This window comes from Gopherus evgoodei, unplaced genomic scaffold (assembly GCF_007399415.2).
Source record: "Gopherus evgoodei ecotype Sinaloan lineage unplaced genomic scaffold, rGopEvg1_v1.p scaffold_70_arrow_ctg1, whole genome shotgun sequence".
NCBI lineage: Eukaryota > Metazoa > Chordata > Testudines > Testudinidae > Gopherus > Gopherus evgoodei.
Window position 1 is genome coordinate 170819 of NW_022060091.1, and position 12360 is coordinate 183178.

Consider the following 12360-nt stretch of genomic DNA (forward strand, 5'->3'; position numbering starts at 1 on the left):
GTTGGACAACACCTAGCAGGGCTGCTCCAGGTTTACTTGTTCCTGTCTTAGCACAGAGGGCTGGACTTGATGACCTCTTGAGGTCCCTCTCAGCCCTACATTTCTATGAATGTCTGACAGCTACAACTGCCTAAATGACTTCTAATCTCCTACCAACAGCATTTTCTGTTAAAAAAACAAACAAACAAAAATAAAAACACCTGGGAAATTCACTCACAAAGAATTTGTGAACTCAGAGTTAGGTTTGTATAGGGCTGGTGACATAGCATGCCTGTGTACTTTAGCAATTTTGTGATTGTCACCTTCATTGAGACCTTTGTTTTCCATTGTAACCTCCTTGTTGGTTTAGAACATCCAGATGCTAGTGAAAAAGTGGCCCATCCTGACAGCATCAGTCTTTCTGAGCACTGCTGCCCCTGCTAGAGTGCAGGATGCATTGGAAATCACTCACAGAGAGAGATCCATCACTGGCCATCAATGCATACTGATTCTTCTGTCCTGGAACAATGGGTTTTCTGCTGGCAGGGCCACAGACTTTGACTGACTCGCTACACAGAAGCAAACAGGGATAGGATTTGGAGATGGGAAATTCCCTCAGCAAAAGCACCTGGAAACAGGGCGTGGCTTTGAGACTCAGCATCACCTAAGGATGCTGACCAGAACCAGGGGTGGTGAGATCAGACTGAGAGGGGTGCCTTGAGGATGCTGTTCTTCTAAGTTCTGTACCTCTGGCGTGGTGCTGTAAAATGTTTGTGTCTCTTGCTTTCCTGCTGCATTGTCCCTGAAGGATTTGTCTGGGCTCCCACTGCCAGGTGAGGGTGATGGGTATAATCAATTGGTGGACGGGAGAAATGAGTCAGTTGTTTTGTGGTCTAAGACAGGTGAACTGCAGACTCCCACTGCCTAAGAAGGGTGTCATGCAGGGGGTCCTCACCTGGCAATATGCCTAAAAGAGACCCAGAGCTAGAGATAGTGACCAGTCACTATCTAGAAAAAGAGGGGTTAGAATCACATGGGAACCATAGTCTGGATCTGAGTACAACAGACTGATACCTGACAAGGGGGAGAGCAGGGCCAGGTTGTAACAGCCCCCATTGAAATAAATGAGGCAGTTCACATTTCCAAGCTATTGTTTCAGGCTCTCTGCATACTCAGACATTGCCACAGGGGGTTCACTCAGGTCATATTTGCTAGGTTTTCTTTGCAACCACACCCTCTAAAGACTTAGGGCTAGAGTCACAAGGGGGATTTAGGTGCCTTACTGCCTAACTTAGGTTCCTAAGGCCAACATTTAGACACTATTAACAGTTATGAAACCCCTGCTACTTTGCCCTATAGTTGCCTAATGTCCTCAGGTGCCCAAATTTCCACCAGTAAAGTCCCAGAGGTGCCTATATTTTTGCCAGTGGGCTTGTGGGAAGCCGTCAAATTACTGACACCATTGAGCAGCTCAGCCCTGACTCATGCCAACTCCCCAGTGGCATTTACAAACTTGGTGCTCCCTCAGGTATCTCACTTGTGGGGGTCTAATCTGGTAGGTGTGCTCAGAGGTGTCTCTCAATCTCCTCTGTTGAAGCTGTTCTACTCCCTCTTTAGCCACTGGGGGAGTAGTAGCCTGGATTTTGAGGCACCCCAGAAGGGGAATGGAACTTCTTAGTGGCCCAGCAAGAGAGCTGGGGCCTGAAGCGACCAGAGAGGGCATGAACATTGCCTCCTGTGGAAAACCCCTGGGAGTACGGCTCAACACCAAGGCCAAGACCATTGATAGATTACAGGATTTATTAAGGACCTGAACCCAAGGAGGGCTACAGGGAGAGAAAGTGCAAGCCTGCACACACTCGACCAAGGGCCCACACTATGGGTGAGAACCCCAACCCCATTACACCCTTGTTTTCAGTTGCTTATAACTTTGCCAAATTCTTTCTGCTATCATGGCTAAATTCAATTTGGGTGTGTTACTCCCTTCCTGCAGGTTCAAGGTAAAACTAAATTCTCTAGGCTCCAATTCACCCCTAATTAAAAATTTTGTAAAGCAGCTCACACTATTATATCTACATGTTATAATTTAGTCACACATCACAGGGTACAAATAAGTCCTATTGACTCCCTAAAGCATATGTGGTTCTTCCTGAAAGAGAGACAGGAGTCAATTTGGAATGGGGAAAGGTGGTGGTATGCTACTGAAGCTTGATCAGCTGTGGAGGTGACTTGAATTCATAGAGATCTTGGTCCTCCGATTTCCAGAGCAGTCTAGGATAGACTGGAGGACAAAGTTAATAATGTGTGGATCTTATGGCAATAGGGCATTCTCTAGTTCTCTGCTAAGGCAAATGGAGTCTGGTGTCTCTGCTCACACCACACCCATATCCCAGTCTCCAGCTAAAATACCATACTCTACCCCAAATCCAGTTAGCGCTTTAAGTTTCTGCTGTCAAATGGTCAAAATAGAATTTTTTGCTCAAATAAAGATTTGTAGCTGGGATTTTCAAAGGACCCCAGGGAGTTAGGCACCCAGCTTCCATTGGACATAGTGCAAAGCTAGCTGGGTTCCTAAATCCCTTGGGCCTCTTTGAAAATCCCAGTCTCAGTCCTTGCCATTAGGTAAACCAAGTTTGAAAATCTGGTCCAATATGTCATCAGTAGGTTTCAGAGTCACCACCCTATCTGAGAAGTAATGGAACCAAAATTCATCCCTGGCATAAATCCATTGATTTAAATGATGTTAGAACAGATATTTTAATCTGGGTATTCCTAAAGACCCCTAAGAATTATAGATGCTCAAGACCTCTTTCCATTCACAGCCCTATAGGGTCATTTATCAGGGTCATATATGGAGAGTTTATTTTCCATCCATAGGGCTTAGATGCTTAATTCTGCAGAAATTGTCAAAAGACACCAGAAAAGTGGCTGTGATCTATGCTCCACTCCAAAGAGCCACAATCTGGCTTTGGATATCAGTGGGTATAGACGTACATCAACATGAACACTACTATTTCCAAATACAATTTACATCACCATTACACAGTACAGTTACAGGTATTTCACCAGAGAACAAACTGACAATATCTCCCTCCCATTCCCCCTCCTCCCCACTGTAATTCCACCCAAAGCAGCTTCATCTTTGAACACAAATGCTCTAGGGATGTGTTCTCAAGAATCCTTTTAAAGAATATATATTTAAGTTCTCCTTCAAGGTCTCCATTGTTAGTAATGCAGAGCCAGCATCATTTGTTTATTTGAACTGGTAGGTGAGAGGCATTTCACATATTACTATAGCTATTATAATGATTGTGAATGTTTATTCTTTCATGGATGTTTTGAATCTCCATCTATCTAGTCTATTTCACCATTTCTCGCTTTAGTGAGTTATATGAAACTTTCTGGTGCTATGGGGTACACAATTTCACTCTTCTGTAGTGTCTGAAGGGCACAGACATTTTCAGTATAAACACTTTATTTATGTTGTGCTTTTGTTTCTGAGTGTACAGCTAATTTGCAAACATGAGAGAGTATAATCTTTCTGATTTAGGTAAGGAGAAAACTAATGTATCCTGATATCAGTTGGACTTTGGCACTTTGTATGCTGAAAATTTGGAAACATAAAATAGATCAAAATAAAACATAGGGTGATTCTATATATTACCACTATCTTTTACTAATGCTTTTAATAAAGCATTCATAATCTTCATCTTCACCATCACCATCATCTCTGTCTCACAGTCAATATCGAATCTATCAGAATCAGGTGGGTAGCAAGCGCTTGTCATAATATTATTTTCCCTTTTCTTTTTGTGTGTGTTTCTTTCTGTCTCTATCTGTCCGACCATTTGTCTCTCTGTTGGAATGCTCAAAACTTTCCAGTGTTGTGGAGGCAGAATATGGCTTTTCTGTAAAGCCTTGTATTAATCTTCCACGCCATTGAGGGGCATGTAGATTTCATATATGCAATCATGAGAAACTGCAATTTATGTCATTTAGCTAAACTGAAAACAAATGGATCCCAATACCAAGAGGACTGCCATACTTTGCATGGTGGAAATATCAAGAAGTTAAAGAAAGAATAAAATGATTGCTTATTTTGTATATTTTATTATTTAAAAATAAGTTATACTCCTCATCATTCTATCTCACCAAATTATTCACTCTTCATCTACATGCATCTCTCTCTCTCTTATTCTGAGTTAATTGAAATTTACAGTTGTTGTGGAGGGTAGAATCTGGCTTTTTAGTAGAAAGACATTGTAACCTACTATGTCTTTGACAGGTAGATACATTTCATACTTATCCTTTTATCCTTTTTTAAAATGTTTATTTTGAATGAAATCTGGAAATGTATAGCAGCTAAAGAAATGAAGATTAGATTGTTTTTATATTTTACTAGCTAGTGGTAATAATCTTTCTCTCCACTGTCACTGTTTTCACAGTACCATGCCTCTGACTGTAGTACTAGAGTTACAGTCCATGAAGATTAAAATCCTTTATTTATCACTTGAATATGTGTGATATGGTCCATGGAAGGACAAACTTTCTCCAATGCACAAGCACTAGTCCTGGCTAAGGGAAAGACTGGTATCTAAGAGTTAAAGCAAAGATGGTGAATCAGGAGCTTTCCTATGTCCCCTTCAGGTACTCGTAAAGGCGTGTGACCTACCAGTAAGGGAAGGATTCTTGAGTTCTCTCCCAAGCTCAGAAAGGGAGTGAGCTCTGCTGTTTAGTGATCTGGGAGACTCAGAATCAGGACTCCTGGGTTCTATTCTCAACTATGAGAGGTGAGTAGGGTCTATTGGTTAGAGAAGCAGAGGTTGGGAGCCAGCACTCCTGGTTTCTAATCCAAGTTTTGGCAGGTGAGTGGGGTCTAGTGGATTAGCACAGGGGGCTTGGAGACAGGTCTCATGGATTGTATTGCAGGCTCTGGGAGGGAGTGTATTGTAGTGGTTAGAGCAGTGAGGTCTAGGAGCCACGAGCATTCTTCAGCCCTGGGAATGGGGCATGCTCTAGCACTGACATTACTGGGGTCTAATACAAGCTCCAGAAGACAAGCAGGTTCTAGGGTTCAGATCAGAGTCAGGGAATCAGGATGTCTAGCCTCCATTCCTGGATCTGAGAGGGAAATGGGATCTAATGGTTAGAGAGGATTAGTAGGAAGAAATTCTAGATTCCTGGTTCTGCCAGTGACCAAACTGAAATATGCAAATTCTTGTATGATAACTCCTTTTCCCTTCTTTATAGACCATTCTCCTCTCTGCTGCAGCCAGGTGAAGATGTGGTCATGGAGAATCAAACCACACCAACTGAATTCATCCTTCTTGGATTTCATAATATTCAGGGGTTACATTTCCTACTGTCTTGGGTTATCTCCATCATCTACATCTTCACCATCTTGGGGAACATGCTCATCATCTTCCTCTCCTTGGTGGAACCATGTCTCCAAACCCCAATGTACTTCTTCCTGGGAAACCTCTCCCTCCTAGACGTCTGCCTGACCACCACCACTGTCCCCCAGATGCTGGTGCACCTCATCTCAGGCAGGAGCAGTATCTCCTATGCAAGGTGTGCAACACAACTCTACTTCTTCCTCTTTTTTGTGGGTGCTGAGTGCATGTTGCTGGCCACCATGGCGTACGACCGCTACATGGCCATATGCAAACCCCTGCGCTACACGCTGTTCGTGAACAGGAAGTTTTGTGTTCTGCTGGTGTCAGTCTCCTGGCTTAGTGGTGCACTCAATGCAGCCTTGCACACATTCCTCACTATCCACCTGCCCTTCTGTGAGGCCAACAGGATCAACTACTTCTACTGTGATATCCCACCACTGCTGGCTCTTTCCTGTGGAGACATCTCATTCAATATCACCATGATACTGGTCTCCAGCATCTTCTTGGGGTGGAGCCCCACCCTGTGCATTGGACTTTCATATGGGTACATTGTTTCAAGGATACTGAAGATACATTCCCCTGAGGGGAGGAGCAAGGCCTTCTCCACCTGTGTGTCACATCTCACTGCAGTCCTGCTCTACTATGGAAGTAGTATCTTCACCTATGTCAGACCCCTCTCTAGCTACTCACTGGATAATGACAAGTTAATCTCTCTGCTGTACAACATCGTCACCCCCATGTTAAACCCATTGATCTATACTCTGAGGAACAAGGATGTGAAGAGAGCCATGAAAAAGGTCCTTGTGAGGAAAATGTTCTTCTAAGAGAATCAAGAATACTGGCATCGGTATCTACTTCCATGAATGGGATGTAGTAAGTTAGAACATATGGGTTCTGGGAGTCAGGACTCCTGGGTTCTATTCTGCTTTCTGGGAAGGGAGTGGGTTTTAGTGGTTAGAGAAGGGGGACACTAGGAGTCAGGATCCTAGGTTACATTTGATGACTCTTGCAGGGGAATGGGTCTAGGGGTTGGAGCAGCAGAGTTGAAGCCCCAGGACTGTTGCAAAGAGCTTTCATATCTATGGATGAAAGCTTTTATAGGGTGCTAAATGTTATTAAATGTGGAGGTTAATCACTAGGAAGGTTCGAGAAAGGATCCAACAATAGAACATTACAAGTAACCTTAATTTATAAACGTAATGTTTGTTGCTATGTGGCCTTGAACGTGTTTCACATATTTATGAAAGATGTGGACAAATCGGAGAGAGTCCAGATGAGAGTAACACAAATGATAAAAGGTTTAGCAAACTTGACCTTTGTGGAAAGGTGAAAAAAGGTGGGCATGTTTAGTCTTGAGAAGAGAAGACTGACTGAGGACCTGGTAACAGGCTTCAAATATGTTAATGGCTCATCTAAAGATGAGAGGGATCAATTGTTCTTCATGCCCACTGAAGGTATGAAAAGCAGCAATGGGCTTAATCTGCAGCAAGGGAGATTTAGGTTAGCTATTAGGAGAAGCTTTCTAACTCTCAAGGGAGTTGAGCTCTGGACAGGGGCGGCTCTAGGTATTTTGCCGCCCCAAGCACGGCAGGCAGGCTGCCTTCAGCAGCAGCCTGAGGGAGGTCTGCCGAAGCTGTGGGACCAGCGGACCCTCTGCAGGCATGCCGCCAAGGGCAACCTGCCTGCCGCCCTCGTGGCGACCAGTAGAACTCCCCTCATGGCTTGCCGCCACAAGCATGCTCTTGGCGTGCTGGTGCCTGAAGCCGCCCCTGGCTCTGGAACAGGCTTCTAAGGGAGGTTGTGGAATCCCCATCACTGGAGGTTTTTAGGAACAGGTTGGACAGACACCTGTCAGGTCTGGTTTAGGTTCACTTCGTCCTGCCTCAGCACAGGGGGCTGCACTTGATGACCTCTCAAGGTCCCTTACAGCCTGACATTTCTATGATTCTATGATATACATTAGACTAAAAAAGTGAAATTTTGGGCCAGTCCTTCAACTACTTAAGCATGTGGGCTCAGATTTCCGAGGGAGCCTAAGGGAGCTAGGCATCCAACTCACATTGATTTTTCAATGAACTCCTTTATGTCTCTTTGAAAATCATGGCCATAAGTAATTTTTGGATTGACTTACATCCTCTCCCCTCCTGCCAATGCACGCGAATCCCTTCACTCATGGGAGTAAGAGCCCATAGGCCTGTAAACGCCTCTGCTATGTTTCATTTGATGCTCCATCCCTGATATGGGTGCATATTAGTAGTGGGTGAATTGAACATTCCCTATTGCCTAACTCCCTCAAAGGCTGAGGCTTGGATTTTCATGGGAGCCAAAAGGATGTAGGTGTCCATCTCCCATTGGGAGATAGCCTCCTTCAAAAAACAAAACAAAACTGCCCAGCCTTTTTCTGTCTATAAAGTTATTTCATATCTTTAGATGAGAAATACTGTGGAAGGTCTGGTCTACACTGCAAAGTTTACCAAATAGCTATGTGGGCTAGGAGTGTGAAAAAAGTCACTGTCCCTCACTGACATGCTATGCCACCAAAATCCATCATGTAGAGGAACTATGCTGACAGAAGAGCGTGTCTGATGGTATAGCTTATGTCATTCAGGCAGATGGTGTAGCTATGCCACTATGGGGCTCTGCTGACACACCAATCCCAGCCAGGAGTCTGTAATAAACAAGCCCAAAGTGACCAAAAAGTTTAGTTATAGTATTTCTCATTTCCCTGTGTTTATTTCTCATTAACTTACACTAATTATGTTCATTTCTCTCTGCTTTTGTGTACTATTTAATCCTGTTATATATATTTTTTTCTCTGCAAAATGTGTGGGGTATATTTTGTCTAAAAGGGTGTTACATAAAATAAAATTGATTTCATATTATTCTTTAGTATCTATCTAATCTATCCTATCTATGCCATCAAGAAATAAGGTGTGCATTTACCATTGGAACAACTTACCAGGGGTTGCGGTACATTCTTCATCACTGATAATTTTTAAATCAAGATGGGATTTTTTTTCCCAAAAAAGATCTCTAGAAATTATTTTGGGTAATTCTCTGGCCTGTGTTATACAGGAGGTCAGACTAGCTGATCACAATGGTCACTTCTGGCCTATGAATCTATAACTACTTATAAGACTCCCATCACCACAGTATCTGTGCATCTCACTAATAGCTCAGAGAAGGCAGTGAGGTTTGTCCATTGTACATGGGTCTATTTTTATTTGGGAGGCTTCTGGCATTCTGGGGCCCTGATCTGAGCACAGAATTTCCAGGAGTGGGGAGGGTCTCCTCAGACTCGTTCGAAGAGGGGCTACCCCATCCCTCTATAGGAGAAGAGGCCTTGGGGAAAAAAGGAGCCTACAGCTGAGCAGGTGCTATTTCCCTAGAGATGTATATAGAGGGAGTATTCCCTCTCTGCTCTGGGTAGGCTAGACAGAGAGAAACCAAGCACAAGAATGACTCTATAGCCTAGTGGTTACAGCACTCAGCTGGGAGACCCAGAATCCAGTTCCCCTGCTCCAATGACTTTCATTATTTATCCACCCTGGAATGACTCCAGCAGGAGGGATTGAGTGAGCCCTCAGTCAGAATATCCCACAGGGCAGTGGTTTGAGAGGTGGCAAAGCGCTGTTCAAATCCCTTCTGCCACTCAGCATGAGAGATGTGAACCTGGGGTCTCCCATATCCCAGGTGTGTCTCATAACCATTAGGCTAAAAGTTATGGAGGAGCGCCTCTTTCCCTCACTTGCAAAAAAAAGCTTAGGTGTTGAACTGCCTGAGAGGGGTGGAGCTTAGCACACATTCCTCTCCTTGTCGTGTCCATTGGTTACCTTAGCTGATTCCCCAACCAGAGTTCTGGCTTTTGCAAATCTCATTCTGAGGCACCTGTCACTTCCCACTCATTGCACAGGGAGCCTGAGAGCTGAACTCAGCCTTTGTGAATCCCAGACTCCCAGTGGTTTTCTAGGTACCTAAAAGTTAGGTCTGGTGACACTCAGTGTCCCCATGCCTAGTTTAAGCAAGCTAGCTCCTAGTTCTTCTGGATGGTGCCAGGCAGACAGTCCAGGAGCCTGCCTCACTCCAGTTCACCCATGGAGAAGCATGGCACGGCGTTAGCCCTCCCTGTGTCGACACACAAGCATCTGTGGACTCCAGCATTCATCGTGGCACTAAAACTTCACCAAAGACAGCGGGTAATTGGCCACAGCTACGGGTTCCTCTCCCCACAGCAGTAGTGGGGCTAGATGACCATTTGTGGTCCCCTGTTGAACAGGGTAACTGTCATAGGTTTCACCCCCACTCTGAACTTTAGGGTACAGATGTGGGAACCTGCATGAGAACCCCTAAGCTTAATTACCAGCTTAGATCAGTATGCTGACACCACCCAAATCGTTTAAAACAGCTGTTTATGAGTCAGTTGGGAAACTTTGTCTTCCTCCTCAAAATATCTCCTTCCCAAGTACTGTAACCCTTCCCTGGGTAACCTTGAGAGACTTCTCCACCAATTTCCTGGTAAACACTGATCCAAACCCCTTGGACCTTAAAACAAGGAAAAAATCAATCAGGTTCTTAAAAAGAAGACTTTTAATTAAGGAAAAGGGGTGAAAGAAATACCTCTGAGATTAGCATGTAAGCTACTCTCACAGACAACAGATTTAAAACACAGAGGATGTTCCCCTGGGCAAAAACCTTAGTTACACAAAAGAAAACCCAATTTGATTATCCCTCTAATGCAAATAAGACAAAGTCACAAAAGGAAATAAACATAAGCTAATTCATTCCATCTCTAATACTCACTACCCTAGTTGATTCCTGGATCTTTTCACTCTGGCACAGAACTTAATGAATAGAACAAAGGAAGAACTTCCCTCCTTCCTCTTGAAACATCTTGTCCCCCCATTGGTTCCTCTGGTCAGGTGACAGCTAGGCTAGCTGAGCTTCTTAACCCTTAACTGTCTGTTTATGTCAGTAACAAAATCACAGAATCATAGAAATGTTGGGCTGGAAGGGACCTCCTGAAGTCATCAGTTCCAGTCCCTGTGATGAGGCAGGACCAAGTCTTTAGAGTTAGAATGTTTTTCCAAAAATCTAACATAAATCTAAGCCCATTACTTCTTGCCCTACCTTCAGTGGAAATGGAGAACAATTGATCCCCATACTCTATATAACAGTCCTTATCAGGTCCCCCCAGTCTTCTTTTCTCAACACTACACATGCCCAGTTTTTTCACCTTTCTGCATAGGTCAGGTTTTCTAAATCTTTCATCATTTTTGTTGCTCTCCTCTGGACTCTTTCCAATTTGTCCTCATCTTTCCTAAAGTGTGGCACTCAGAACTGGACACAGTACTCTAGCTGATGCCTCACCAGTGCCGAGTTGTGTGGGACAATTACCTCCTCTCTCTTACATACCAGACTTCTGTTAAGACATCCCAGAATGATATTAGCCTTTTTCACAATTGCATCACATTGTTGAAACATATTAAATTTTTGATCCACCATAACCCCAGATCTTTTCCACAGTACTACCACCTAGTCAGTCATTCCTCATTTTGTAGTTGTGCATTTGATTTTTCCTTCTTAAGTGAAGTACTGTGCACTTATCTTTGTTGAATTTGATGCTGATTAATTTAGACCAATTCTCCAAATTGTCAATGTTGTTTTGAATTCTAATCCTGTCCTCCAAAGTGCTTGTTTCCCCTCAAAGCTTGGTGTCATCTGCAACTTCTATAAGCATACTTTCTACTACATTATCCAAGTAACTCATTAAAATGTTGAATGGTATTGGACCCAGCACTGACCCTGTGCGACCCCACTAAATACGTCCTCTTAGTTTGACAGTGAAACATTCATAACTCGTCTTTGAGTATGGTCTTTCAATCAGTTGTGCACCCATCTTATAATAATTTGTCTAGACTGCATTTCCATAGTCTGTTTAGGAGAATGTCATGTGGGACTGTGTCAAAAGCCTTACTAAAATAAAGATATATCTCGTCTACTGCTTCCCCTCATCCACCAACCCAGTAACCTGTCAAGGAAGGATATTTGATTGGTTTGGCATGATTTGTTCTTGACAAATACATGCTGGCTATTCCTTACAAATCCCACTTCACTTTGCATTTCCTTTAGTGCACAAGGAGGCAATATGCTTGTTTCAGGTGCAAAGTCTAGAGGAGTGGCCTATAGAGTGATATAATGGCTCTGTTTATATCTATGTTATGTCTCCCTCTAGAAGCTGGACCCAGAAGAGAACAAGAGAGCTACTAGTAGCTAAAGGAGACCTGTTTTCACTTGAGTGGTAGAGGCCAGGTATTCCAGCATGGGATTTTCAAAGGAGACTAGAGGAGTTCAAAGGCCTTTGAAAGTATCCCCTTTGAAAATCAAGAACCAAAGTTTACAGTTCTCCTTTCTCATGAAACAGCCAGTCCCCATGGCTTTTGCTTAGAGCTCGGTGAGTTATTGATTTTTTGATTCAGTGGCTGAAGCAAAAAATCTGTACAAAATTTGTTTGTTTCAGTTTCAAACTGCATGTTGGGGAGTTGGTTGGTTGGTTGTCTCACCAAAATGAAAAAAGAAAACAAAACAAAATCACTGGGCTCTAATGAAACATTTTACATGTTGATTCAAGTTCACATTATGAAATTGTAAATATTGTTTCATAAATATAATGTTGATTAGAAATGAGGTTTCATTTCCAAAATGTCACAATGACTTGTTTTGACATTTCCCCCATATGACACTCTGTACCTCGGGGGAACACCCCACACCTCCATGTTCATCTTTATAATATGATTGTGTGGCTTCCAATGCAAAGTTTGTCATGTCCGATATCTTTGGAAGGCTCATGATGCACTGAGCATTGTTGTTATAGTAATGAACTGGTTATAATTACCTGTATATAGTTATGAGATTGAAAATGTTAAAACAAGACCAGGCAAAACTCTCCAGGAGCAGAGGGACAGTTCAAACCTCACCAGGGCATGTA

General features: G+C 43.3%; 1 protein-coding gene across 1 annotated transcript; it reads left to right on the top strand.

Annotated features, from left to right (window-relative positions):
- Positions 1-5080: 5080 nt before the first annotated feature.
- Positions 5081-6199, top strand: LOC115643778 (olfactory receptor 5V1-like). The gene has a single exon (XM_030547762.1). The coding sequence runs from the start codon at positions 5270-5272 to the stop codon at positions 6197-6199; it is 930 nt and encodes a 309-aa protein (XP_030403622.1). The 5' UTR covers positions 5081-5269.
- The last annotated feature ends 6161 nt before the right edge of the window (positions 6200-12360 follow it).

Coding starts and splice junctions, on each gene's coding strand:
- LOC115643778 (XM_030547762.1), top strand. CDS start 5,270: ATGGAGAATCAAACCACACCAACTGAATTCATCCTTCTTGGATTTCAT.